This window comes from Typopeltis vanoorti, chromosome 21 (assembly GCF_054136105.1).
Source record: "Typopeltis vanoorti isolate ZY-2024b chromosome 21, IOZ_Tvanoo_1.0, whole genome shotgun sequence".
Classification (NCBI taxonomy): Eukaryota; Metazoa; Arthropoda; class Arachnida; order Uropygi; family Thelyphonidae; genus Typopeltis; species Typopeltis vanoorti.
In genome coordinates this window covers 21,137,655-21,164,338 of record NC_143569.1, presented here as the reverse complement: position 1 = coordinate 21,164,338, position 26,684 = coordinate 21,137,655, and the positions used below count along the sequence as shown (strand labels likewise).

General features: G+C 39.3%; 1 protein-coding gene across 5 annotated transcripts in view; it reads right to left on the bottom strand.

The window, feature by feature from the left end:
- LOC150094665 (NPC intracellular cholesterol transporter 1-like) overlaps positions 1-26,684 on the bottom strand; it is a 537,686-nt gene that overhangs the window by 158,894 nt on the left and 352,108 nt on the right. For all 5 annotated transcript variants that reach the window (XM_090411500.1, XM_090411501.1, XM_090411502.1 and 2 more), the window contains exon 18: positions 15,153-15,242. In XM_090411500.1, the coding sequence (XP_090267626.1) occupies positions 15,153-15,242 (90 nt within the window). The remainder of the gene's footprint in view (positions 1-15,152; positions 15,243-26,684) is intronic.

Below are 26,684 nucleotides of genomic sequence, written 5' to 3'. Positions count from 1 at the left end.
GGTATTAGTGAAACATGGCTGACTGTAGATGATATAACTAGTGGGATTGAATGTGATGGGTATAGTGTGTTCAGGAATGACAGAGAGAATAAAATGGGGGGAGGAGTATTGTTGATGATAGCTGATGAGCTCCAGCCAAGGAGAATAGAAGTTGAATTGCAGGATAGAGAAAAGAGCACATTTGAGGCCATTTGGTGTGAGATTGTGGCTAGCAGAACTAAATATACAATTGGGTGCTGCTATAGACCAGGTGATGGAAAAGATGGTGGTGACAGTATGCACAAGCAAATAGAAGAAATGGGTGGAAGGAGGATGATTATTATGGGAGATTTCAACTATGGTCGCATTGATTGGAGTGAGGAGAGGACACACGGGAGGAAGGAACTGGATTTTATGCGGTTATTAAGGGATAACTATCTGCGACAGCATGTAATGGAAAATACTAGGGGTCAGAGAGTGCTTGACCTAGTAATTACATCTGAGGATTTGGCTGTAACAAATATGACCACATTGCCACCAATCGGTGAGAGTGATCATAGGGTCTTAACTTGGGAGGTGGCTAAAGGTGTAGAATTTTCAATTAAGACAGGGTACATGTGGAATTATCGGGCGGGAAAATATGACAAGCTTAGGAGTTTGATTGGTTCAGTGCCATGGCATGTACAACTGCAAGGATTAGAAGTTGATAGTGCATGGGAGGTAGTTAAGAAGTGCTTGCATGAAGCAATGGCTGACTGTATACCTAGAGTCCGAATAATAAATCAAGTAGGGGTTAAATGGATGAATAACACCATTAAGCTTGAGTTGCAAAAAAAGAAACAACTATGGAGGGAATTTAAGGAGAAGGGTGACCGGCAGGCACATGAACGGTATAAAGCGCAGGCCAGAAGGGTGACGAGTGTGGTAAGAAAAGCAAAAAAGGATTACGAAAGAACATTGGCCATGCAGGCTAAAGAGAATCCTAAACAGTTTTTTAGATATGTAGCAGGTAGAAGGAAAAATGTACATGGCAGATTGATTTTAAAGAATGCCGATGGTAGAGTAGGGAGGTAACTGAATCAGTTGAGATAGTTGAGTTACTGAGTGAGCACTTTGCAAAAGTATATCATCCAGGTGGTGACATTGCAGAAACGAATAAACCAGTAGATTATACGGGAATTGTGGTTAATGAAGTGGGGGTGAGTAGTCTATTGCATAACCTCAATGTCAATTCATCTGTGGGATTGGATGGTATACCAGCTCGTGTTGTACGAGAAGCAGCTAAAGAATTGTCAGTACCCTTGACCATTTTGTTTAATTTGAGTCTCGGGTCTGGGTTAGTCCCGAGCGGGTGGAAAGAGGGGAAAATAGTTCCACTGCATAAAGGTGGTTCCAAGACTGCTGTTGTAAATTACCGACCGATTAGCATATCAGGAATCATTGTCAAGGTCTTAGAGAAAATAGTCAAGAGGAAAATACAAGATTGGATAGAAGAAAATGGGATACTGTATCGGGGACAGCATGGTTTTGTGAAGGGTAGGTCATGCCTCAGTAACTTGCTCACGTATTATAACACAGTGACGGCTGAACTGGATAAGGGTAATGGGTTTACGGTGATTCTACTGGACCTTGCCAAGGCCTTTGACAGGATTCCACATGGAATTCTAATCAGTAAATTGCAGCATATGGGAATGGACATAGGGTTGGTGAGATGGATAGGAGGGTGGTTGACGGAGAGATATCAGAGAGTGGTTTACTCGGGAGTAGAGTCCACAAGACGGCCTGTGACTAGTGGTGTGCCACAAGGATCTGTTCTTGGACCACTGCTGTTTAATTTGTTCATAAATGATATAGGAAATGATCTGAGAGGAACAGTTCATTTGTTTGCGGATGATGCGAAGTTGGGTAGGGCAATAGTGAATGCAGATGACGTCAAAATTTTGCAGGATGATTTGGATAGATTGGAGGTCTGGGCTAAGGAGAATGGATGTCAGTTTAATGTGGCAAAATGTAAGGTTATGCATTTTGGGGTGAAAAGATTGGCGGCAGTTTACTGCATTGGTGGAACCCTGCTCCAGGAAATTGATGAGGCACGAGATTTAGGAGTGTTGGTGGATAAGGAATTGAAATTTAGGGGACACATTGCAAACGTGACCAAAACAGCTCATCAAATCACTTGGTTGCTGAAGAATACGTTGACAAGCAGAGACAAGCAGGTTATTGTTCCTCTCTATCGAGCCTTGATAAGACCCCATCTAGACTACTGTGCTCAGATTTGGTCACCTAGGTTTCTTCTTGATGGGGAGGAGGTGGAGAGGATCCAGAGGCGAGTGACCAAGATGATAGCAGATCTGTGGAATGAACCGTATGAGAACAGGTTGAGGATTTGTGGGTTGCAAAAATTGGTTGATAGGCGGAGGAGGGGAGATATGATTGAGACATTCAAATTACTGAAGGGTTTCTATAAAATTAATTCAGAAGATATTTTTGAGAACAGGGCTGGTTGTGGGAGGACTAGGGGACATCCATGGAAACTGGGCAAAAGTGTGGTTAGTAAAGGTGTTAGAGCTGGGTTCTTTACTTTTAGAGTAGTGAATGAGTGGAATGCGCTCCCTGAGTCTGTAGTGGATGCTGTGACAGTGAATGAGTTTAAGGCGAGGTATGATAGATACTGTATGAATGTCAAATAGTTGTGATGAATATGATTTGGGGCCTCCCTCGATGAGTCTAATGACTCCCTGGAGTTGCCCGTAATAATAGTAATAATAATAATAGTAAAACTTTGTCAAAGTAAATTATTATTATATCACGCCTCCAGGGAGTCCAAGGACTCATCGAGGGAGGGTATCAACTCTACAGCTCTCGTCTCACTACTCCACCAAATTTCATCTAACACCAATGCCATCTACTGCCGATTACCACCACTAGTGCTTTCATAGATAATCACAAACGTCCATGCCTGCGGCGGGATTCAAACCTGCACCCTTTTGGCTGGAGAGCAGATACGCTAACCACTCAGTCAACCAGGCCATCCCTAGTACAAAAACACACTAGAATCGGACTATATAATGTCTTGTCAAAACCAACTCTACTATACAGAAGCAAAACATGGACCATGAAAAGGAAAGATAAAAAACGAATTGAAATAGCAGAAATGAAGTTCCTTAGAAAAACAGCTGGTTATACCAAGTGGAACCACAAAACAAATGAAGAAATCTTACAATCCCTGAAAATAAAACCAATTAATTACTACATAAGACAGTATAAACAAAAATGGCTAGAACATTTAAATCGAATGGAACAGACTACCAAAAATATTATACAGATACAAAATAAATGGAAAAAGAAGAATCGGAAGACCAAGAAAGAGATGGCATGAGACCGGAATAGGCCATGTGGCCTAAATTCCATGTTAGGAGGAGGAAGATGATGATTTCCAAATTAGTACTGCAGAAGACTTGGAATTATAAATATAAAACATGATATAATGTTAAGATCACATCAGAATGATGAAACATTCTGAAATTTAGTTGATAAAAATAAATCATCCCTTATTGCCAAAGGGTGTCACACCCTATTATTAAAATTTTTTGGATTAGAGATAAGTTTATGGAAGTTTTTCACTTAGTATGCTGCTAATTATATATTGGATTTTATCCTTTATCCAAGAGTAAGCAAACCAATTTTGTGCCTGAAGTACTTTCAGAACTGGGACAACTTGTGGTAAATAAGAGCTCAATAAAGGTCTCATTTACCACATATTAAAGGAAGGGCACTGGGTAGTGGCCCTTCCCTTTATGCATAGCATTATACATGTCTGTAAGGAGATGTGTTTTGCATTATGGGAGATATTAAGGCAAGTGATTAGAACTTATATCACCTTTACCATGATTTGCACAGTCCTGAAAGTACTTCAGGAGCAAACTTTGTTTGCTTACACTTGGATAAAGGATAAAACCCAATATATAATTAATAGCATAGCTAAGTGAAAAACTTCCATAAACTTATCTCTAATCCAGAGAATTTTAATAATAGGGTGCGACACCCTTTGTCAACTCATATAGGTAAATATGACTTCTCCATTATTTCCACCTTAGTATCACCACCTCTGGGGCTGACTCCCACTGACGAGACCTCAATAAAGGTCGAAACTGGTCTGGGTAGTGGCCCTTCCCTTAAAGTGATACTTCAGGTGCAAACTTTGTTCTTACACTTGGATAAAGGATTAAACTAAATTTATAACTTCTTTTGCTGGCCTTTCCTTTCTCATTTTGTTTAAGTGACCATGCTCTGCTAACACATTCTTGAATTCTAACAATGTCTTGTTGGAATTCAGCACCTCCGTAGTGCAATTGGAAAAATGATGGTACATTGTGACCTTCAACTGGAAAAGGCCTAAGTTTGATTCTCATCGTGATGAGAGGAATTGTTATATATGGAGTTTTTCAAATGAAGATGAGTTAGCCAATTTGATATGGAAGTAGCAGGGATTTACTCCTGCAAAGTCTGGTTTTTCATCCTGCATACAGAAAAATCGGCCTTTAGAACACACACAATTTACAGACAAAAGTACTTGTGGTGGTTGGCAGTAGATGACGTTGGTGTACATGATGATATTAGTTGCAGTTTGCTCTAGTTGGATTAAGTGGTAGAGACAGAGAGTTGTAGAGTAGGTGCCCTCCCTTCATGAGTCTTTGGACTCCTTGGAGGTGTCTTGTTCTTTCCTGATATCCTTATTTTTAATATAATACTGCCACTGATACCATCCCTTATACATTCTTTCATTTCCCTAATTTTTCTCAGAACTATCAAGATCAGGAGTTTTAGAGTTGAGTTAGATTTCTAATCCAACTCTCAGATCCATAAGTTAAAGTTGGTTTTTCAACTTTAACTTATGGATTAACTGTCCTGTATACAACTAGTTTAGTGTTTGACTAATTTCTCTCTTGTTCCATATAATTTTATATTTCATTTGTCATCTTCACTCAAAATTATGCCTAAATTGCTGAAATGTTTTATCTATTCTATAGATTATCCATTCAGGATGCAGTTGATGTTTTCAATGTTACTGCCTATTTTTCATTGATGTCTTTTATGATTTTCACACCATATTTATTACAGCCATTATACAGCCATAGTCTGAGAATCCTGCAGACTTGTATTGGATTAATTTAGAAGTATATCATCATCAGCATTATTTTAAAATTTTGATTTTTTAAATTTTAAAATAATGATTTTAAAAATCTCAGTTTTCAAATTTGGAAATTTTAAAACTGAGATTTTAAAATTTCCAATTTTGATATCAGGTTTAATGCCACTTCCTTTCATAATGCAACATAGATGATGAATAAGAAGAGATAATGTACACCCTTGGCTTCACCTGATTTAACATCAAATTATCTTATTGTACCTCTTTCAATTCTGTTGACTTAAAACTCAAATATAGACTGTGTTACTGGGCATAATGTACCATTTACACCATACAACTAGCATTTTGAACAACTTTTCTCTTAACACCATGTCTTGTTATGTGCTATCCAGTTGTTTTCGACTCTTGGTGATCCTGTGAACAAATGCTCTCCATCCCACTCAGCCTTTTGTCCTTTTTTTCAGTAACTGTAAGATCAAGTTGGTAAGTTCTTTTATGTTGTCTATCCAACTCTCTTGCAGTCTTCCTCCTCTTCTCATTCCCTCAGTCTTCCCCAACATAACTGCCTTTTCCAATGATTCATCAGCTTGCATAATATGACCAAATGTTTGCTAACATTTGAATCTGTTGGGTGACTCCATATGGACGAGCCATACCATCAGGATTGGCCTGATCAGTATCTTGCATTGCAGCAATTTAAGTTACATGATTAGTCAGCTATTATAATTCAGTGACAAGTAGCTGCCCTATTTGCTTTTCAGCAGAAATGATTGATATGAGATGTGAAGCAAAACCCTTTACCTAGTTGTACCCCTAAGTATTTGGCTACTGGTTGCCATGGAATGGGAGTGCCAAACATAACTTCACCCTCTGGGAACACTCATCTCTTTGTGAATAGCAACAGTGCTCTTATCTGCATTAACATCAATTCACCATTTTTCTTCAACCATTTCTCTAGTACTGAGACTACGGTTTTGCAGTTTTTTGACTGCCAGTCTAGGTTGCAAGGAGCAGACCATTACTGCACTATCAGGACCATTGTAGAGGGATGTTAGCCACAAAGATAACAAAGAGCAGAGATGACAGCAGGGAGTCCTGGAGGATGCCTGTTTGTGATACTGCATTTAGACGGTCTAATTCCCTGTAGCTTGCAGAGTTTGCAATCTCCGAGGTATGACTTGGTAAGTTTGACCAGTACTAGTAGGAATTTGGACTCAGGAATTCGAAAAGAAGCCCATTGTGCCATATTTTGTCTAATGCTTGTTGTTCTGAGGAATGGTTCTCCTGAAATACAAACTGCTCACAGAGGATGAGATTTAATTCTTAGTGACTTTCTGCAGTCTTTTTAGTATTATCCTCTCAACTATTTTCCTAGCAGGAAAACAGGCTAAATGGGCAATAGTTTTGGAGAAGGTGTGCTGCTTTTCCTGGTTTTGGGATTAAATGACAGCATATTAGTTCTGCTAAGATTACATCTGCTACTTTCCATCATGCTAGGAAGTATTGATATCTTAATATTGCATTCATAATAGCAACAAAGTTCATTATACCTTTTTATGTAGCAGGCATTTGATGATTTTGTTAGAAATCTCATCTGGGTATGGCACTTTCCTTAAGTTTGGTAAGGATTTCATGTACCTCAGCAGGTGATGTCAGTTCGATGGGCTTTAGGTACTCTGTGCATTTTAGTATACTATGTATACAGGTATGCACTTTACTAATGAAGTTTAGATCTGCATGGGTGCAGTTTGTATTACACTCCTCCAGGTTTTCAGCAAAGGCTTGATCTTTGTCTACATCAGATCACATTGGATTGGTGAGAGAGGTATATAGTCTGTATGTAAAGCTTTGGTTATTTTTCCATAATACTTGGTCCTCTGTGTTCAAGGATTAAAGTTTTATTGTCCACTGTTGATTTTGATAGGTTTTAAGTACATCCAAAACTTTCTTTGTGGCCCTGTTGAGTGCTTGTCAGTGTTCTGAGGCAAGTGGTTTGTAGTAAAGGCAGCTGGCTCTGTTCTTTTCATAGATCTGATTTTTCTCATGCAGAAGTCATAGATTGTGCTGCTACTGTGACACATCTGCAGTGGCAGCTGTTAATGCAGTTATCTGTTTTTCTAAACCCAAAATTGAGTTGTCAATTTTTTCCTTTGGGTCAATAGCTGGAACTGGTCCAAAAATGTTTGTAGAGTGGTCATCACGAAAATGTCCCAGACCAGGTGCTAGCTGATGGTTGGGACCTGGCCTGGGATATTTTCATGTTCTAAGCCCAGTTGGAGTAAAACTAGATTGTGATAAAAGCTGAGGTCATCCACTGCATTTATTTGATATCGATGTGCAGTATTTTGTAATATCGCTATGTCAAGGACATCAATAAATTCTGCAGCATTGTAGTACATGGGTTCTAGAGGTCCTATAATTACTGTATTCCTGGTGGTAGCAAAGTCATTAGAAGTTCTTCCATTTTGATGTTTAGTTCTGCTGATCAAGACCGTGTGCTTAGCATTAAGGTCTCTTACTACTAACACTGCTTCATTTGTGTCTAGAATTTCAGTAAAGTTTGTTTCCACTCTGTACACAGTTTTGTGTACAGAGTGATGTATATGGGTATATTTTCAGGAAAACCCAGATTTGCAGTTTGGACTGGCATTCCCATGATTTTTATGTTGTCAGTGGCAGGATTTACAGTTTCATTGTGTTCTATATGGAGCTTGAAAAACAGGGCTGTACAACCCCTCCTCCAAGGTGCTGAGTGGTCACTATGGGATAGAACATATTTCCTAAGCTTTGGGTCATCAGCTGATTGAAGGTATGTTTCCTTTACAAGGATTATATCAGCACTATAGCATGTCATGAATTCTTGTACTTCGTGCATTTTGTTTCCTAGACCACTGGCATTCCAGAAACATAATCTGTAGAGATTTTTGCCTTCTACATTTGTTAACCATTGACTAATGCAGTATGGATTTTTTGTGTATGTCTCACAAACTTGTTATTATTATTATTATTCAGGCCTCCATGAAGTCAAAAGACTCATCATGGGAGGTCCTTCCTAAGAAGATAGTCTGTCAAGACTCATCGAGGGGAGGTCCCCCCCCCCCTAAGAAACACAGTCTATCATACCACTCCTTAAACTCATTGACCGTTCTCGCTCTCACCATTCCATCAGGCAATGCATTCCACAGTTCAACCACCTTCCACGCAAAGAAACCACTCCTCACCCTCTTGCTCACAGTTTCCTTTCGTAACTTCCAGGGATGACCTCTTGTCATCACTCCTTCCCACTGATCAACCAAGCGAAAGAACTCCCCAGTGTCAACCCTGTAACCACCTATCAACAGTTTAAAAGTCTCAATCATATCACCTCTCCTCCTTCTATCCACCAAACTCTGCAGTCCACATTCCCTCAGTCGATCCTCATAACTAATATTGTACAGTCCTGAAACCATCTTTGTCATCCGTCTTTGTATCCTTTCCACAGTTAATTTATCCCCTGAAAATCCTGGGGACCAAATTTGAGAACAATAGTACAAGTGTGGTCTGATCAGAGACTTATGCAACAGAATGATAACCTTCTTATCTTCAGGTCAGTGTCATTCTCATAATTGCAGCAATCCTCTGTGTTACCTTCACCACCTTTGCAATATGTCCCCTAAACTACAGGTTTCTATCAATCATCAACCCCAAATATCTCTTGTCTCCCAGTACAACTCCTCCCATAGATTAGGCAGCAGCCCATCGATGTTTCCCAAACCTCAAGACCTTACATTTTGCTGCATGAAACTGATATCCCATTCATTTGCCCATCTATCTAGCTTATTCAAATCCTCTTGCAGGGCTACCACATCTGCACTATTACTAATAATCCTTCCCAGCTTCACATCATCTGCAAACAACTGAATATCCCCTTGCAATCCACTGACAATGTCATTGATATAAAGGTTAAACAATATAGGTCCTAGTACTGAGCCCTGTGGGACCCCACTTGTAACCCTGCCTCCTTGAAACTGCTCCACCATACACAACTCTCTGATACCTATCAGACAGCCAATCCTGAATCCAGTTGACCAATCTGACATCCAGACACATGTGCTGCAACTTAAATATCAGCTTATCATGTGGCACCCTGTCAAATGCCTTTGCTAAGTCTAAGAAAATTGCAGTATATGCCTTTCCCTCATCTAATGTTCTTGTAACTTTATTATAAAAAGCTAGCATATTGCTAAAACAAGAGCACCCTTTCACAAATCCATTTTGACTCTCACAGATAACATTACCCTCATCTGCCCAATGCTGTATACGGTCCCTCACTACTTTCTCCAAGATCTTAACAACTACTGATGACACACAGACTGGCCTATAATTAGGCACTTCTAGTCTGTTACCACCCTTATGCAATGGCACCATCTTACCTTCCTTCCATTCACTGGGCACCTTTGCCGAAGCCAGACTTTCATTGAAAAGCCAGGTCAAAGGCACTGTCAATTCCCTAACACATTTTCTCAAACCTCGTGGTAAAATACCATCCAGTCCCAAAGCTTTACTGACATCCAGAGTACTCAGTATCTGAAACACACTCTCCTCCTCTACCTCTAAACCTCGAACCAGCCCTATCCCTCTAGCATTAAAACTGAATCCTCTAGGATGAAATACTCCAATAAAGTGTTCATTGAACAATTCCACTATGTCCTCTGCATCAGTCACTCTATTCCCATTTTTATCCCACAATATCATTCTTCCACAGTCATTTTTCCTCCTACTGGCCACATAGCTAAAAAATTCCCTAGGATTTTCTTTGGATCTTAGGGCCAATCTCCTCTCATATTCCAGTTTCGCTTTCCTTACCACACTAGTCACTCTTCTGGCCTGTGTCTTATATTCTTCATGCATCTTCTCTTCTCCTGTCTCCTTATATCTCTCCCACAGCCTCTTTTTTGCATGCAATTCCTGTTTAATATTGTTTGTCATCCACTTTACTCCAAATTGTGTCCTCTTCACTTGTGGTATACAACTTACCATTGCTGCTAACAAATATTCTTTCATAATTTCCCATGCACTAATGATATCCCGGCCTTCCAATTCCTCCCTCCATGAAACTTCCCCAAGTTGACATCTTAGACTATTATAATCACCTGCCTTATAATTCCACATACATTCCCGTCTCTTTGATACTCCTGCATGTCTATTCATTTTCCAAATCAAAACCATACGGTCACGCTCTCCAACTGGTGGGAGAGATGTCATCTCAGTTATTATCAACTCTTCTGATGCTATAACCAAATCCAAAACTCTTGAACCTCTTGTTCCCTCTATTACTTGTTGGCTAGGACATTTGTCCCTCACGAATTCTAGAAATCCCATTCCCTTATTGCTACATGCATCGTCCTCTCCCCAGTTTATACTACTGTAGTTAAAATATCCCATTCTTCTTCTTGCACTTGCCAAACTTAGCTGTCTAAACATCTCCTGGTCCCCATCCTCTGTGCTCCTGGGCCTGTAGCAACACCCCACTAAATATCCTGTCTTGCCTACCTCTACCTCACACCATATGCTCTCAAAATCATTTGTCTCACTTCCTTCCAAAAGCCTCCACTCTTAGAGGACATAATTCATCACTTATCATAAGCAGTACCCCACCACCATGCTTTCCCTTCCTATCGTGATGAAAAATGCTATACCCAGCGACTTCTATTCCTGTTATTACATCCCCTTCTGTCAACCACGTCTCAGTGATCCCAATAATTTTTGGCCAGGCTGATGCTATCTGCGCCACCAATTCCTCTCCCTTATTCCGGATACTCCTGGCATTAGTGTAAAACATATAAATGCCATTGTTTCTATACCCAGCATTATCCCTTCTAGACTCCACTGGGCTCAGTGTTACCTGATATTGTCTCCCTTCTCCCAAGTATCCATTCCCACAAGAGGCCACCCCTGCTATCATCCTCCCTGGGACACACTGACTCATTCAGAACAGCAATTTCTCCAGATGCCTGCGTCCTTCCTCATTCAAATGTAAGCGGTCTCCCACATACAACTCCTCTCTTTCCTCAAACGCGGTCCAAGCATCCAGATATACCAGTCCTCTCTTGTCACACATTCTCACTATTATGCCATTCAATATCACCGCTTTTCTGCTCAGCTCATTATTATCATACCTAGGCAACACGCACACTATTTTTCCTCTCTCTGTCTTCTTCCGTATAGCCTGAAGCAAAAATCTCATATCTCTCGCTGCCTGACTTACATTACCACTTGTTTGTGGAATCCTGGCTGGGGTTTGCATTGCGGAGTGCAATTGACATATCGTCTGAAGTGGCTGCTATGACTGCAGCTTTGTGGAATTTGGTTGGGGATTAGGGTTCAGTTTTTCCTGCGGGTTTTGAAGCCACCACCTCTGTGTATGAGGCATGTGCTTGGGTGGTTCGCTGTGCACTTCGGGATTTTGCCAGCCTTTGTTGTGGGTGCCCATGCAGTTGTTGATGAAGATCTAGAGATCTTAGGTTTGGGTGATGAAGTATTGTTTGCACCCCTCTGTAGTTGGTAGGATGTGGCCCACCAACTATAGTTGGTGCATTTAGCTCTATTTTTGATTTTTTGCAATAAGTCATTACATGGTTTTCTCCATATTTAATACAGTGGAAATTGGCCCTGTAGCTGCATTGCAAGTGGCTGAATTTTTGGTAATAGTGGCATTGTCCAGTTTATGCCTTTTGTTATAGTGGTTCTGGTTTTATAGCCAGGTTGCACACTGTAGTTAGGTCATATATTTTTCTGTACTGTTTACTGATTTCCACTGGCCAATGCCTCTTTTCCTAGTTGCATCCATGGTAATGGATTGAGGTTTTTTCACTTTTTTAAAATGAACCCGTGGTATTGGACATTTTTATCAACTAAGGTAGTCAGAATTGATAAGGTTTTATCAATTAATGGTAGTCAGAAACTGTCTTGACTATATTCAGATCCACTTGTGTTCCTGGCTTTTGTAAAATTTATTTTAGAATTTTTAACCATGGCCATTTTTATCATGTGAGCCAAGGAACAATGGAACAAACTAGCCAGGAGGCACTCTTTCCTTATGTTGGTTCATAAATTCACCAGACTTATTCCTCAGGTTTCCTAGATTAAATATGAGCCACATTTTGAATACAGAATCTGGGATGCTGATGCTTCAGCGAAGCTCAACCTGGAGTTTATTAGGCCATTTCTTTTGCAAGAAGTCATAAAAATTTCTGAACTGTGCAAACATCTGCTTGAACGCTAGTATTTTTCACTGGTGATCGCCTATTTAAAATTTGTAAAGCAATCCGAAATTCTAAGTTAAGAAAGAAATAGAATAAATCTAATTACTAGCTGGTACTTATCTCAGAAGTCATGCACCCAAGGTCCCTAAAAACAGAATGAATAATTCACGTTGAGTTAAATGTATTAGAACAGACTGTATATCAGATCATCATTCCCACACCCAGAAGAGATACCAAGGTTGAAGTAATGTAGAAGTCATATGTTATATATTTCCCATATACAAGTAGGGAAGAGGTGCAACACCTCATTATTAAAATACTCTGGATTAGAGCTAGTTGTTGAAATTTTCACTTGGTTAAAAATTAAAGATGCCAAAAAATATATATTCCAGTGTCAACTACTTGGGAATTATATGATTTCTGCATTACTTCAACCTTAGTGTCTCTTCTGGGTCTGACCCCCCACTGATGAGACCTCAAAGATTGCAAATTGTCTGGATAGTGGCCCTTACCATTATGCATAACATAAACACACATGAAGGAATGTTTGCTTTGTATTAAGGAATACTAAGGTGATTAATGTGAAGTCATTGGCTTTTATATACAAGTATATAATAATGAAGATACTTCACTTGAAACGTTTTTGGCTTACACTTGCATAAAGTATTAAACACAACTATAATTTTGTGGCATCTTTAATTTAATTTGTTGAGAGGCGGTTACAGGGTTAACACTGGGGAGTTCTTTCGCTTGGTTGAACAGCGGGAAGGAGTGATGACAAGAGGCCATCCCTGGAAGTTACGAAAGGAAACTGTTTGCAAGAGGGTGAGGAGTGGTTTCTTTGCATGGAGGGTGGTTGAACCATGGAATGCAATGGCTGATGGAGTGGTGAGAGCGAGAACATTCAATGAGTTTAAGGAGTGGTATGATAGACTTTGTGTTTCTCAGGGGGGGGGGGGGGAACCTCCCCTCGATGAGTCTTCTGACTCCATGGAGGCCTCAATAATAATAATTTTTAACCAAGTGAAAACACATTCAATAATTAATATAACTTGGCTGTTTCAGCTTGGTAGTAAACTGAAAATCAAGTCATATTTATTTAACTTGTACAGATTTCCCTACTCTTCAGTATAGTCGGTTGAACTGGCTGAAGTTCAACCGACTGTACAGGCCAGGAGTGTATCAATTCTATGGATTCCATGAAGGTCTGTTAACAATAATAAGTTGCATTCTCAAAAATTTGCAAGTTTGCAAAAGATTTTAGGAATAATAGTTTAATGATCACTTTATTAGAGTGTTTCATCCTGGTGCAGTAGGCTATATTCCTAGTTCAATGAGTGAAGGAAGAGGATGTATTCCAAATACTGAGTATGCTAAGCATTACTAAAATTTCACCATGTGTTTTTATAGGAATGTGCCTTGGAACTGATTGTGCCATTTTTACTAAAAGTTTTGCAATGGACAGATTCCTGGAGAGTAAAATATACCACTGAATAAAGGTGGCAGCAGAATGGAGGTATCAAACTATGTCTATTTTTATTTCTTTCTGTAGTTGTTAAGATTTTAAAGAAATTGGTAAAAGGTCATATACAGAATTGGGCAAACATTATTTATGATGGCAGGGTAGATTTGTTAAAGGTGCTCTTGTTTTAATAATCTGGTAACCTCTTACAATAGAGAAGTAAGAGCAATGAATGAGGGTAAGGCACACACTGTCATTTTATTTTCAAAGGCATTTGACAGGGTGCCACATAAGTTGAATTTTAAGTTACAACATATGAGTTTGGATATCAGGTAGTGGACTGGGATTTGGGATCCACAGATGGGATACTTCATACTCACTTAGTGGGGTTATACTGGAAGAAGTGGAGGAAGAAAAGAATCTCAGGGTGATGTGAATAGAAGTTCCATGGACAATTTGCAAAGGTTGTGAAGACATCTCAGAGAATTGTTGCAATGTTAAGAAGGACACTGACCACAACAAATAAGTGCAGTGGTCCCATTGTATAAAGCTTTAATCAGACCAAACCTGGATTTCTTTGCTCATATCTGGTCACTAGGATTTGAAGGGAATGAAGCAACCCTGGAGAGGGTGCAGAGATGAATAACAAAAATGATATTGGACTATACAACGTTGATTATGAGGACATAGTTAGGACATGCCGACTACAGAGTTTGGCAGAGAGAAGACAAAGGGGCAATATAATCAAGACAGTTAAGCTAATGGAGGGTTATTATTGTGTAAACACTGAGGGGAGGGAGCAAAGACAAGGGACCATCACTGGAAGTTGCAAAAGGGAGTGGTGAGTAAAAAGGTAAGAAGTAAGTTTTTTGCATGGAGAGTGGTAGGAGCATAGAATGCATTGCCTGAGAGGTTGGTGAACATGCAGACATTGGACAAGTTTAAGGAGTGGTATGATAGACTTAGTGTTGACCTCCCACAATGAGTCTTGACTCCATGGAGATCAGGAAACTATTAATAATAATTATATATGTTTTTTATGAATTCAACAACTGTTTCATATAGAAATTAACTGATAATAATTAATAAAGTTAAGTAATCATGATTAATGTTTTATCTCAAATAGGTAGGTATTGATTCCATAAATTGTATATCATGAGTGCTATTCAATGTTGAAATTTGCTGAAAGAAAGGATCAATATACACAAACTACAACAGTTCCATACATAAAGGGTAGACCATATGTACCAAAAGATTATCATAAGAAATGGTCTTAAGTTATGTGATCCACCCTCTTAAATCTATAGCACTAACTTACCTCTGGCATTGAGAGTTCTTGATCAAAACCAATGTCCAGTTTGTCAATCACAGCAAAAGAAGATCCTAGCCATGCAGTAAAGAATACCATCTATATAAAAACATACATTATTAAAATACAAGAAGAAACAGATCAATCTCCATATACATGTTTTAAGTAATGTCAGTTTCTTCAAGGCTAATAAATTTCTTGAGTTTGCATTAGTTACGAGGGTGGTCTGAAAGCTCTCAGCCTAACAATGAAAAAAATGAATTTATAATTTCAAAATTATTTAATTTTTCAACATAATCTCCCTTAAGACTAATATACATTTAATCCAGTGATGCTCCACTCCCATTATCCCATCCATGTAGTGATTCATAGTAAGATCTGCAAAATACCCCTCTATAGCTGCAATCGCCTCTTGATTCGAAGAAAAACGCTGACCAGAGAGGAAGAGTTTTAGTTTTGGGAAGAGATAGAAGAGCCAAATCCAGGAAATAGAGTGGTTGTTCCAAAAATTCATAGTGCAGATCCCTAAATTTTCCCATTGTCCAAAACACCTTTGTGGGAAGGTGCATTGTCCTGATGAAAGATGATTTTTTTTTCTTCTGTAAACTGGGTCTTTTCTCATGAATTTTTTCATCTAGTCTGGTTAAAAGATTGGAATAATATTCCCTGGTTATTGGTTTACCCTTTTCAAGATAATTAATAAACAAAATGCCTTTTATCATTCCAAAACACCGATGCCATGACTGATTATCATAAGACCATTTCTTATGATAATCTTTTGGTACATATGGTCTACCCTTTATGTATGGAACTGTTGTAGTTTGTGTATATTGATCCTTTTTTTCTGCTGATGGCCAAAGAAGACAAAGATGACTTTGTCTTCTTTGGCGCTGAACAATTGGCTTCTGTCCACTTTTGACTGCTGTTTGGATTCTTGTGTGTACTGGTGAATCCAAGTCTCGTCCATAGTAATAAATTGGCACACAGCATCAGTTTTATTCTTGTTAAAACGCTCCAAGCACTGTTCAGAGATTTTCATGCGAGAGCGTTTTTGATCTGCTGTGAGCAAGTGTGGCGCCCATCTTGCACAAAGCTTCTTCATTTGTAATACTTCACGTAAAATATATCCTACATATTCTTTTGAAATGCCTATAGTCTCAGCAATTTCATGCACTGTGACTTGCCAGTCATCCAATACCATATCGTGCACTTGATCAATGATTTCTAGTGTTATTACACTTTTTGGACGTCCTTCATGTGGATCATCTTCAAGGCTGGCATGGCCACGTTTAAACTCAGTAGCCCATTTCTTAATTATTAAAAACGAAGGAGAAGAGGTGCCCATAAACTTTTATTAACTTCAGATAAATTTATTTTTGCCATTAAACCTTCTTTTACAAAGAATTTTATAACTGCATGATACTCGGTTTTATCCATTTCAAGGGATATAAACAACACTTTTGCTTCAGACAGCTGTATACAACAAAGTACTTGTTAGAATGGCTTGCAATTTCATATGGATACTTATGACAGATGTACCAACTTAGAAAAAAAAAAGTTGCCAATAGCGTTGCCACCTATGGTAGAGGCCAAGAAGTTTTCAGATTACCCTTGTACTTTAGATAGATTACTGCTTAATAAGTTGATATTCAAACTAGAGCGGATGAGGTTGGATATTAGATTAGTGCTCTTGGATCAGAGACTGGCGATCCGATAGATATCAGCAAGTTGTGTATGGAGGAGCAATATCCAGGAAGAGGAAAGTCACTAGTGGTGTGCCTCAGGGGTCTGTTTTAGGGCCATTGCTGTTTAACCTGTATGTTAAACAGCAATGGCTGTATAACATTGCTGTATGTTAATGATATTGGCAAAGAGTTGGATGGAGATATTCAGTTTTTACAGATGATGCAATGTTGGGACAAACTATGAAGAGTAGAGATGTTGTGGCCTTACAAGAAGAGTTGAATAAATTCAGTGAATGGGCACAGAAATGGGGATGCGAGTTCAATGTTGCAAAATGTAAGGTTTTAAAATTTCGGAAACAAAGATGGGATGTAGAATTTATGCTTGGTGGAAGAAATGAGAGATCTTGGGGTGATAGTGGATAAGGTTCTGAAATTTAAGGGACTCATTGCCAAAATTGTGAGGATAACACGCAAAGAATTCCAGGAATGATGTGGAAGACACTGACTTGTAGAAGTAAAGAGATTCTTGTTCCATTATATTGTATAATATTTTGATTAGGCCACACATGGACTACTGAGCACACATTTGGTCACCTGGTTTTCAGAAGAACGAAGAGATGTTGGAAAGGTTCACAGATGACTTACTAAGGTAGTGTCTGATCTCTGGAATGTCTAATATAAGGAAAGGTTGAGAAGATGCAACTTGCAGAGTCTAGTGGATTAGGAAGAGGGGAGATACGACAGAGACCTACAAGTTAGTAAGAGGTTGTTATCGAATCAATGGTGGAGAGGTTTTACAGTAAATGGTAGGAGATCAAGGGAGAACCAGAGGTCAGCCCTGGAAGCTGTAAGGAGGGTGTGAGCAGGGAAGTGAGAAGCAGGTTTTTTGCATGCAGAGTTGTGAATGATTGGAATGCCTTGCCTGAGAGTGTGCTGTCTGCGGAGAATTTGAGTGTGTTTAATGCATGGTATGTTTAATTAAAGTGTGCTTAATGCATGGTATGATGAGCTTGTAGATGAATCTTCGACTCCATGGGGTCTTGGGATGATAATAATAATAATGATGATAAAATTTAGTGAATGGGATGAATACGAAGCTGGTAATTTGGGTAAGAGGGCAGCTAATGGACAGACATCAGTTTGTATGGGAAAAATGAATCGGGGAGAAGGCAGGTCACTAGTGGTATACTGCAGGACTCTGTACATGGGTCACAGTTATTTAATTTGTTCACCAATGATATAGGTAGGATTTGAAAAATTTAGTGTGGTTCACCACTTATGCAAATATCTCACTAGTCAGATGTCAGCCTAGGTATGTTCTTCTCATGGTCACTTAATATCTCATAGTAACATTTTTAATTCTAGAGGTGATCATTTTACGAGCTTGTCTTATTGCATGTTATTTGTATTTCTGTGTAACTAACAGTGGGGAAAAACTATGTTAACTACTTATATATCGTATGTTTATCAGTCTGTGAGACATGAAGGAAAAACTCATTTTATCAGTAATGCATGACGATGTTTTACTATTTATTACTAATATATGACCATTTTCAAATGCATTTTCAGTTATACCATATGCCTTCAATTGCTATTATGAAAAAGCTGAAATAATTCTTCTTTGCCATTATAAACAAATGATGAAGGTAAAAACATTTAAAATCATAAACACTCACGATAAAAACCCTTCAGTCTGCATACACACATTATTATTATTATTATTAAACAAGACCTCATGGAGTCAAAGACTCATCTAGGAGGTACTTTTATCTCACACACATCTCATCATACCGGGTCTTAAACACATTCAAACTCCTTGCAGACACCACACTCTCAGGCAAGGCATTCCAATCATTCACAACTCTGCACGAAAAAAACCTGCCTCTCACTCCCCTACTCACACCCTCTTTATACAGTTTCCAGGGATGACCTCTGGTTCTCCCCTGATCTCCCACTATTCGCTGTAGAACTTCTCCACCATTGATCCTATAGCAACCCCTTACCAACTTGTAGGTCTCTATCATATCTCCCCTCTTCCTTCTCTCCACTAGTCTCTGCAAATTACATCTTTTCAATCTTTCCTCATACTCGACATTCCAGAGGTCAGAAACTACCTTAGTCAGTCGCCTTTGGACCCTTTCCAACATCTCTTCATCCTTCTGAAAACCAGGTGACCAAATCTGGGCACAATAGTCCATGTGTGGCCTAATCAAAGCCTTATACAATGGAACAAGAATCTCCCTACTTCTACATGTCAGTGTCCTCCTCATCATTCCCAGAAGTCTTTGTGTTGTCTTCACAATTTTGGCGATGTGACCCCTAAATTTTAGATCCTTATCCACTATCACTCCCAGATCTCTTATTTCCTCTACTTCCAACAATATATTTTCACCAAGCATAAATTCTGCATCCCATCTTTGTTTTCCAAATTTTAAAACCTTACATTTTGCAACATTGAACTCACATCCCCATTTGCTTGCCCAATCACTCAATTTATTCAAGTCTTCTTGCAAGGCCACAACATCTTCACTACTCTTTATGGTTCGTCCCAACTTTGCATCATCTGCAAACAACTGAATATCTCCATCCAAATCTTCGCCAATATCATTAATATACAAGTTAAATAGTAATGGCCCTAAAACAGATCCCTGAGGCACTCCACTAGTGACTTTCCTTTTCCTGGATATTGCACCCCCATACACAACTTGTTGATACCTATCAGATAGCCAGTCTCCAATCCAATGCACTAATCTAATATCCAACCCCATCTGCTCTAGTTTGACTGTCAACTTATCATGAGGTACTCTATCAAAAGCTTTTGCAAAATCCAAGTATATTACTGTGTATCCTTCTCCTCTGTCCAAGGAAGCAGTCACTTTATTGTAATAAGTAAGTAGATTACTAAAACACGACCTCCCTTTAGCAAATCCATGCTGTCCATCAAAGATTATACCATTGTTGTCAACCCAACTCTGGATCCTAGTTCTCACAAGCTTCTCCAACAACTTAACCACAACACCTGACACACAGATAGGCCTATAGTTTGATGCTTGAGTTCGATCACCTCCTTTATGAAGTGGCACAATCTTGCCCTCCTTCCACTCTTTAGGGACTTGACCAAGTGCAAGACTCGTATTAAAAAAATATGTCAAGGCAGGTGTCAACTCTCTGGCACATTCCTTCAGAATACGCGGTGATATATTATCAAGTCCCACAGCCTTATTTACATTTAGTTTACTCAACTCCCCAAACATCTCTTGCTCACTTACAGTCAGTCTCTCCTCCCCATCATCAACTGCTCTTAATCTCTCCATGAAGTCACATTCACAAGATTGAAAGATCTTTATGAACTGCTCATTAAGTATCTCCACCACACATTCTGCAACAGCTGTCTTTATACCATTTCCTCCAATCAATGTCATCCTTCCATAATCATTCTTTCTTTTGCTGGCTACATATCGAAAGAACTCCCTAGGATTCTTTTTAGCTTCATTAGCTAACTGCTGTTCATACCTCTCTTTAGCTACTCTCACCAACCAAGTCACTCTCCTTGCCTGGTCTTTGTAGAACTCATGAAATTGGTTACTTCCACTTCTCTTATGCTGCCTCCACAATGCCCTTTTTCTCTGTATTGCATGCTTAATCTCTTTATTCATCCATCTCACACCTAACTTATTTAACCTTCTCACCCGTGGTATACATTTAGACATTGCATCCACTAAATATTTTTTGAAAATCCCCCAAGCTGCATTGATCTCTTTTCCAGCTAACTCCTCATTCCATGCTACACCTGCAAGCTGTCTCCTGAGCTCTTCATAATCACCCCCCTTGTAGTTCCACATATACCCTTTTTTCACAGGGGTCCTTGCACTGCTGGCAACCACCCAAGTAATCACCTCATGGTCACTTTCACCAATTGGTGGATGATTTGACACCTCATTGATAATTACATCCTCCGATGAGATGACCAAATCCAAGACCCTTAATCCTCTTGTGCCCTCTGTTACATACTGTCTGAGGTAGTTATCCCTCAAAAACTCAAGAAACTCATTTTCTTTACTTCCAGTTGCTATCTCTTCATTCCAGTCTATATTGCCATAATTAAAATCACCCATAATGATCACCCTTTTCTTATTTGCTTGGCTTATTTGACCATACATTTCACTATCACCACCATCCACATTACCAGGTCTATAACAACATCCCACCAAGTATTTGATTCTATTCACCTCTATCTCACACCATACTGCCTCAAAACCACTGGCCCCATTTCCCCCTTGCATCTCTACCTTGTATGGACATAACTCTTTCTCTATCATCAATAGCACTCCCCCTCCCTTTTTACCCCTTCTATCCTCACGAAACACATCATACCTTTCCATCTCTATTCCTGTCAGGATGTCATCCTCATCTAACCATGTCTCACTTATTCCGACAATCTCTGGGTGCACAGACGCAATTAGTGCAACCATTTCATCCGCCTTGTTTCTTATACTATTAATTACATGAGTGGTTTTCAAAGTGGCTCAAACTCACTAATGTTTGAATGGGATTAACTGAAGATCATTGGATGAACATAGTCAGTAATGTAATTATGCAGTAGCAACTCTGAAAAGAAACAAAAAATATTTAATTTATGTTTAAAAGAATCAATGTAGAAAATGGGAAGAACTTTGTGATTTAAACATTACTATAATGGACCTTGACAGCATTAGATCAGAAATGGGAGAATACTGACCAACAGAGATGAGTAACATAATCGAGGGTAAGAATAACGAGCAGAATGCAAACAAATGAAAAAAATAAAAGTAGGGATTATGGTAAGTTTGACTCATTGTGAAGTTTTCAAAGATGGTATTAACTGGGAGGATGAATGGTGAGCAAGAGTAGATAGCTTGCAGTGAGGGAGATGTGCTGAAAGAGGAAGTGGGATGTCTCAGGAATGAGTTGAGAAGCATGAAAGAAGAGATTACTTGACTGGAAACAATGAATGCCAAACCCATCAGAGTAGGAGTAAGGAGAGTTATTGGAATAGGAGAACCAGTAAAAGAGAGGGAATGAGAAAAATGAGGGAAACTGTTGAAACCAAGGATGGGGAGATGACAGAACAACATATAAGTAGTAGTGGAACAAAGGAAGTGGTAGAGGAGAGAGAGACAAGGGGATGCAGGTGAGTAAGGAAGAAACAGCATTAAGAGGTGTGATATATGGAGACTTGATGATCCATGTTGTGCAATAGAGTATGCCTGAGGAGTGTGCATCACCTGGAAGAATAATAGAAAGTATGACTATGGCAATTAAGCAAGGTGAAAGGGTAGATGAGGTGCAGTTTCCTCTTCCCAGTTGATTCATTTTACTAAAATGAAAGGCTTCCCAGTTTATGCTGCTGTAGCTAAATTCTCCCATAACAATTATTCTTCTTGCACTTGACAAATTCAACTGTCAAAACATCTCCTCATCCTCTATGCTCCCTGGCTTGTGGCAATGCCTCACTAAATATCCTGTCCTATCCACCTGTGATGGTGGACATGAATCACTTGAGAGGCAGTGTGAATTGCAAGAGATCTGAGGTGTTCGAGCTTGAGGTTGTATGGAAGAAGATAGAGAGGGCAAAGTGTGTGTGCGTGTGTGTGTGTGTTGCCCAGATATGATAATGCAGAACTGCAAAAAAAGAACAATAATGAATAGTATAATAGCCAGAATGTGTTGAAACAAGGCTTGGAATATGTGGATGCTTGGAGAGCATTTGAGGAAAGAAAAGAATTGTATGCCAGAGATGGACTGCATGTGAATGAGGAAGGACATAGGCATCTGGAGAGAATGCTGTTCTCTGAATGAGTCAGCATGTCAGTGCAGGGAAACTAGAATTATCAGGGTGGATGGTAGCAGTAGTGATCTCTTGTGGGAATAGGTGCATGGGAGAAGAGGGATTACTGAATCCAGTGGACAAGAGAGGTATAGAAACAGTGACAATGCCTTGATTCCTTACACTAATGCCATTACTATCCAAAACAGAGTTCTAAGAGGTGTGATGCATGGAGAATCGTTGATCCAATGAAATAAAGGAAAAGAATCTGATAAAAGGTGCTGATAGCATCAGCCTGTCCAAAGATTGTTGGTACCTCTGAGACATGGTTGACAGAATATGATATACTGACAGGCAAAGAAGCAGCAGGGTACAGCATTTTTTGACAGAATAGGAAGGGAAAACTTGGTAGTGGAGTAGTACTTATGATAAGTGATAACTTATGTCCTCTCAAAGTGGAGGATTTGAAGGGCAATGGCACTAATTATTATTATTATGTAGCACCTCCAGGGAGTCAAAAGACTCATCGAGGGAGGACACCTACTCTACAACTCTCCACCGAATACACCAACAGCATCTACCACCACCACTAGTATTTCCACAGACAATCACAAACATCCATACCCACGGCGAGATTCGAACCCACAGGTTTTGGCTGGAGAGTGCACATGCTAACCACTCGGCCAACCAGGCCTTACACCATATGCTTTTGAAACCGCTAATGGTTTTGAAAGCATATGGTGTAAGGTATAGGTGGGCAGGACAGGATTTTTAGTGGGACAAGCCAGGGAGTATAGAGGATGAAGATTAGGAGATGTTTTGGCAGTTGAGCTCAGCACATGCAAGAAGAATAATTGTTATGGGAGAATTTAGCTACAGCAGTATAAACTGGGAAGAGAAAATTGCATGTAGTAATAAGGGAATGGGATTTTTGTAATTCTTCAGGGAAAAACATCTTAGACAACATGTAGTAGAACTGATGTTCAAGAGTTTTAGATTTGGTTACAGTATCAGGAGAGATGATTTTTATTGACATGTCATCTCTATCCCCAGTTGGAGAGACAGACCATGTGATTTTGACTTGGAAGATGAACAGACATGCAGGAGTGTCAAAGAAAACAGAATGAATGTAGAATTATGAGGGAGGTGATTATAATAGTCTTAGCCCCAGGCAGTTACATGGAGGGAGGAATTGAAAGGGTGAGATATTGTTATTGCTTGGGAACTTGTAAAGGGATATTTATTAGTAGCAATAGCAAGCTGTATACAGGGAATGAAGCAAAGAACATAATTTGATGTAAACAATATCAAACAGGAACTGCAGATAAAAAAATATTATGAAAGAGATATAAGCAAAGGAGTGGGTAGCAGATACATGAAGAATATGACTCAGGCAAGGAGAGTGGCTAGTATGGATAAGGCAAAACTGGAATATGAGAAGAGATTGGCCCTGAGATCCAAAGAAAATCCTAAGGAATTTTTTAGCTATGTGGCCAGTAGGAAAAGAAATGATTGTGGAAGAATGACATTGTTGGATAAAAATGGGAATAGAGTGACTGATGCAGAGGACAAAGCAGAGTTATTCAATAAACACTTTAATGAGATATTTCATCCTGAAGAAGTAGGTTTTCATGCTAGAGGAATAGAGCAAGTTCGAAATTTAGAAATGCAAAAGGAGAATTATTGTGTTTCAAATATTGAGTACTCTGGATATCAATAAAGCAGTGGGACTGGATGGAATTTTCCCACAGTTTTGAGAGAATGTGTTAAGACCTCATTTTTCAATGAAAGTCTAGCCATGAAAAAGACACCCAAGCAGCAGAAGGAGGATAAGATAGTGCCATTGCATAAGGGTGATAGCAGAGTGTCAAACTATAAGACCAGTTTGTATTTCATCAGTAGTTGTTAAGATCTTGGAGAAATTAGTGAGGCATCATTTACTGGGCAGATCAAAGTAATGTTATTGGTGAGAGTCATTTGTTAAAAGGCACTCTTGTTGTAGTAATATGATTCCCTTTTACAATAAAGTGACAAGAACAATTGAGGAGGAAAGACATATTTTGCTTTTTGATTTTACAAAGGCATTTAACAGGGTACCACATGATTAGCGATATTTAAGTTGCAGAACATGAGTTTAGATGTCAGGTTAGTGAACTGGATTCAGGATTAGCTATCTGATAGATATCAGGGAGTTGTGAATGGGAGAGCAGTATCAAGGAGATTAAGGCTCATTACTGGGACCTGTATTGTTTATCCTTTATATCAATGACATTGTTAATGGATTGCAGGAAGATATTCAGTTGTTTGCAGATGACACGAAGCTGGGAAGAGCTATTACTAGTAGTGAAGATGTGGTAGCCCTGCAAGAGGATTTGGCTAAACTGGACAGATGTACTTAAATGAATGGGTGTTGTCAGTTTAATGCAGCTAAATATAAAGGCTTGAAGATTGGGGTATATTGATGGGAGGCTGCATACTCTGTTGGAGAAAATGTACTGGAAGAAGTGGAGGGGACAAGGGATCTTAGGGTGGTGATTGATAGAAACCTGAAATTCAGAGAACATATTGCAAAAATATGCTGAAGATAACCCAAAAGACCTACAGAGATAATTATTATTATCTCAGACCTTCAGAGAGTCAAGCACTCATTGAGAGTGGCTATAAATCACCCAAATCCCAGCTGTCATACCTTCCCTTAAATTCATTCGCACTAGATGCACTCACTACCCCCTAAAGGAAAACTATTCCAATCACTCACTGCTCTGTGAGAGAAAAATTTAGCTCTTGTCCCTTCCTTGACTGCAAACAAACTTAACTTTCATGGACATCCCGATGTTCTCTCCCCCACCTCTCATATAATGAAAAATTTCATCAGACAATATCCTATAACACCCATTCAGAAGTTTATAGACCTCTATCATATCACCCCTTTTTCTCTTCCTAACCAAAGTCTGTAATCCACATACTTGCAGTCTGTCCTCATAATATACATGCCATAATCTGGATATAATCTTAGTAACTCTCTTTGCACCCTTTCCCCAGTTTACTTATTCTGTTAGAACCCAGTACCGCATCCTCGCACAATAATCGAGTTGCAGTCTTATCAAAGCCTTATTATTATTACCCAAGACCCCATGGAATCAAAGACTCATCTAGGAGGTACTTTTATCAAACATACAGCTCATCATACCGTGCTTTAAACACACTCAAATTCTCTGCAGACACCACACTCTAAGGCAAGGCATTCCAATCATTCACAACTTTGCATGAAAAAAACCTGCTTCTAACTCTCCTACTCACACCCTCCTTATACAGCTTCCAGAGATGAATTCTGGTTCTCCCCTGATCTCCCGCTATTTTCTGTAGAACCTCTCCAACATTGATCCTATAACAACCCCTTACTAACTTGTAGGTCTCTATCATATCTCCCCTCCTCCTGTCCACCAGACTCTATTATGAAAAGGCTTGGGATACATCGAAACTACCTTAGTCAGTCGCCTCTGGACCCTCTCCAACATCTCTTCATCCTTCTGAAAACCAGATTTGGTCACTATTGTGCCCAGATTTGGTCACAATAGTCCATGTGTGGCCCAATCAAAGCCTTATACAATGGAACAAGAATCTCCCTACTTCTACAAGTCAATGTCCTCTGCATCATTCCCAGAAGCCTTTGTGTTGTCTTCACAATTTTGGCTATGTGTCCCCTAAATTTTAGATCCTTATCCACCATCACCCCCGACAATAAATCCTCACCAAGCATAAATTCTGTATCCCATTTTTGTTTTCCAAATTTTAAAACCTTACATTTTGCAACATTGAACTCACATCCCCATTTCCATGCCCAATCACTCAATTTATTCAGGTCTTCTTGTAAGGCCACAACATCTTCTCTACTCTTCATGGTTCATCCCAATTTTGCATCATCTGCAAACAACTCAATATCTCCATCCAAATCTTCACCAATATCATTAATATACAAGTTAAACAGCAATGGCCCTAAAACAGAGCCCTGAGGCACACCACTAGTAACTTTCCTTTTCCTGGATATCG